At 86.0% G+C, this 2,644-nt stretch overlaps 1 protein-coding gene across 1 annotated transcript in view; it reads right to left on the reverse strand.

Annotated features, from left to right (window-relative positions):
* AURANDRAFT_61089 (hypothetical protein) overlaps positions 1-2,644 on the reverse strand; it is a gene marked incomplete at both ends in the record, with an annotated part of 5,782 nt that overhangs the window by 2,171 nt on the left and 967 nt on the right. Inside the window, one exon of the mRNA XM_009035215.1 lies at positions 18-2,297. Within this exon, the coding sequence (XP_009033463.1) occupies positions 18-2,297 (2,280 nt within the window). The remainder of the gene's footprint in view (positions 1-17; positions 2,298-2,644) is intronic.

Raw genomic sequence — 2,644 nt, forward strand, 5'->3', positions numbered from 1 at the left:
GCCGCCGCGGCCGCGACGTCGCCGACGGCCGCGACGGCGGCCGCGTGCGCGTCGAAGTCGCGCCGGCGCCGCGCGGGCAGGCCCGCGACGTCGACGAGGCCCGCGACGCGCGCCGCGGCGACGGCGATCGGCGCGGCGAGCGCGCCGCCCGCGTCCGCGGCCGCGAGCGCGAGCGCGAGGTCCGCGGCGCCCGCGCGCGGGTCCGCGGCGCCGTCGTCGAGGCACCGGAGCGCGACGTCCGCCGCGGCGACGACGCGGCCCGGCGGCGGATGCGCCGCGCCGACGAGCCGCGCGAGGCAGCCGCACGCCGCGTTGCGGACGGCCGGCGCCTCGCGCGCGTCCGCGGCGACGCGCGCGGCGAGGTCCACGGCGTCGAGCGGGTCGCCCGCGCCGGCCAAAACCGCGCGCCGGAAGCCCGGGAACCGGCAGCACGCGCCGACGCAGCCGTAGGCCGCCGCGCGGACGGCCGCGTCGCGGTCGCAGAGCAGCCGGCCGAGCGCGCGGTAGAGCGCCGCGTCGTCGCCCGGCGCGCCCCCGGCCTCGGCGAACGCCGCGAGCGCGCCGAGGGCCGCGGCGCGCTCGCGGCGGCCGAAGAACGCGTCCGGCGCGCCGCCGGGCGCGAGGCGCGCGGCGAGGGCCGCGCCGAGGCCGAGCTCCGCGGCGGTCGCCGCCGCGCCGGGCGCCGCCGCGAGGATTTCGGCGAGCGCGCCGAGCGCCGCGGCGCCGTCGCCGGGCCGGTCCCGCGCGGGTCCCGCGGCCACGAGGCGCTCGAGGACGTCGCGGCGGCCGAGCGCGCGCGCGGCGCGCGGCGCCTCGGCGCCGGCGAGGAGCGCGGACGCGAGGCCGCAGCCCGCGCCGAAGAGGCCGTCGGCGGCGGGCCCGCCGGCGAGCGCCGCGGGGAGCGCGACGCGCGCCGCGGCGTCGAGGAGCTCGCGCCAGCGGCCGTCGCCCGCGGGCAGCGCCGCGGCGATGTTCGCGAGCGCGCCGAGGCAGCGCCGGAGGCTCCGCCGCTCCTTGGCGCCGCGCGGCGGCGCCGCGAGGGGCCGCCGGAAGGCGTCGGCCCAGGCCTCGCGCGCGACGTCGTCGCCCGGGCGGCACGCGAGCCAGAGCGCGAGGCCGTCGACGGCGCCGTCGAACGCGCGCCGGCTCGACGCCGCCGCGACGGCGGCGACGCGCGCCGCGAGGCCCGGCCGCGGCGCCGCGCCCGCGGCCGCGGCGACGGCCGCCGCGGCCGCGGCCGCGGCCGCGGGCGGCGCCGCGGCGGGCGCCGCGTCGGGCGCCGCGACGACCCAGCGGAGCCGCGGCGAGCACGCGCGGCCGACGGGCGCGAGGCCCTCGGCGAGCCGCGCGTCGAGGGGCCTAGAGGCCGCGCCGCGGCGGCCCCGGGCGGGCGCGCCCGGGAACGCGAGCGCCGCCGCGGCCGCGAGGAGGCAGCTCGCGGCGCCCGCGTCGTCCCAGTCGCCGCCGTCGTCGTCGCGCGCGCCGTCGACGAGCAGCGCGGAGAGCACGCGGCGCAGCAACACGTCGTCGCCGCCGGCGCCGCGCCAGGCGAGCGCGCAGGCGACGCGCGCCGCGGCGGCGCCCCGCGCGCCGCCCGCGGCGAGGTCCCCGAGCGCCGCGGCGCGCGCCGCGACCACATCCGCGCACGGCGGGCCGCCCGCGTCGGCCAAAGCCGCGTCGCGGAGCTCGCGCGCGGCGACGGCGAGCGGCGCGGCGCCGCCGCCCGCGGCCGCGGCCGCGTAGGCGCGGCAGAGCGCGCCGACGGGCGGGCCCGGCGGGCCCGGCGGGCCGCCGCCGTCGCCGGCGGCGCCCCGGAGCTCGAGCTCGCGGGCGACGTGGGCTGCCGCGGCGTCGCCCCGCGCGGACGAGTAGGCCGCGCCGAGGTGCCGCTCGACGAGGAGCCGCGCGGCGTCGCGCCGCGCCGCGGCGTCCGCGGCGAAGAGGTGGCGCGCGGCGCCCCGGAGGCTCCGGGGCCGCCCCGCGACCTTCTCGAGGAAGGGCGCGTCGGCCTCGTCGAACGCGTCGAGCGGCGCGAGGTCGCGGAGGTCCGCGACGAGCGCGCGGCACGCGCCGCGCGTCCGCGCGTCGCCGTCGAAGCAGCCGCGGCGCAGGAGCCAGCGGCGGATTTCCGCGCCCGGGTCGCCGAGGAGCGCGGCCCGGCGCCGCGCGTCGCGCGCGCGGACGTCGGCCGCGAGCGCGACGGCCGGCGCGCCGTCCTCGAGGATGAACTGGCCCTCGCCGGCGAACGCCGCGTCGCATTTCACGAGCGCCGCGGGCGCGGTCATGCCGAGCAAAGCCTCGCAGGCCGCGCGGCGCGCGTCGCCGCGGTTGAGGAGCGCCGCGACCGCGGGCGCGAGGCCCGCCGCGCCCGCGAGGAACGCGTGCGCCGCGGCCGCGGCGACGGCCGCGGCCGCGTCGCGCGCGGCCGGCGGCCGCCGCGGCGCGCCCGCGAGCGCCGCGGCGACGCCGCGCGCGCGCGCGGCCGCGCGCGCGGCGTCGTCGACGTCGGCGTAGAGCGCCGTCGCGACGGCCGCGTCCGCGGCGCCGGCCGCGGGCGGCCCGCCGTCGGGCAGCGCGGCGACGACGGCCGCGGCCGCGGCCGCGGCCGCGGCCGCGTCGCCGGCGAAGTCGCCGCCGCCGAGGA

The sequence above is a fragment of the Aureococcus anophagefferens genome, assembly GCF_000186865.1.
Source record: "Aureococcus anophagefferens unplaced genomic scaffold AURANscaffold_2, whole genome shotgun sequence".
Classification (NCBI taxonomy): domain Eukaryota; class Pelagophyceae; order Pelagomonadales; family Pelagomonadaceae; genus Aureococcus; species Aureococcus anophagefferens.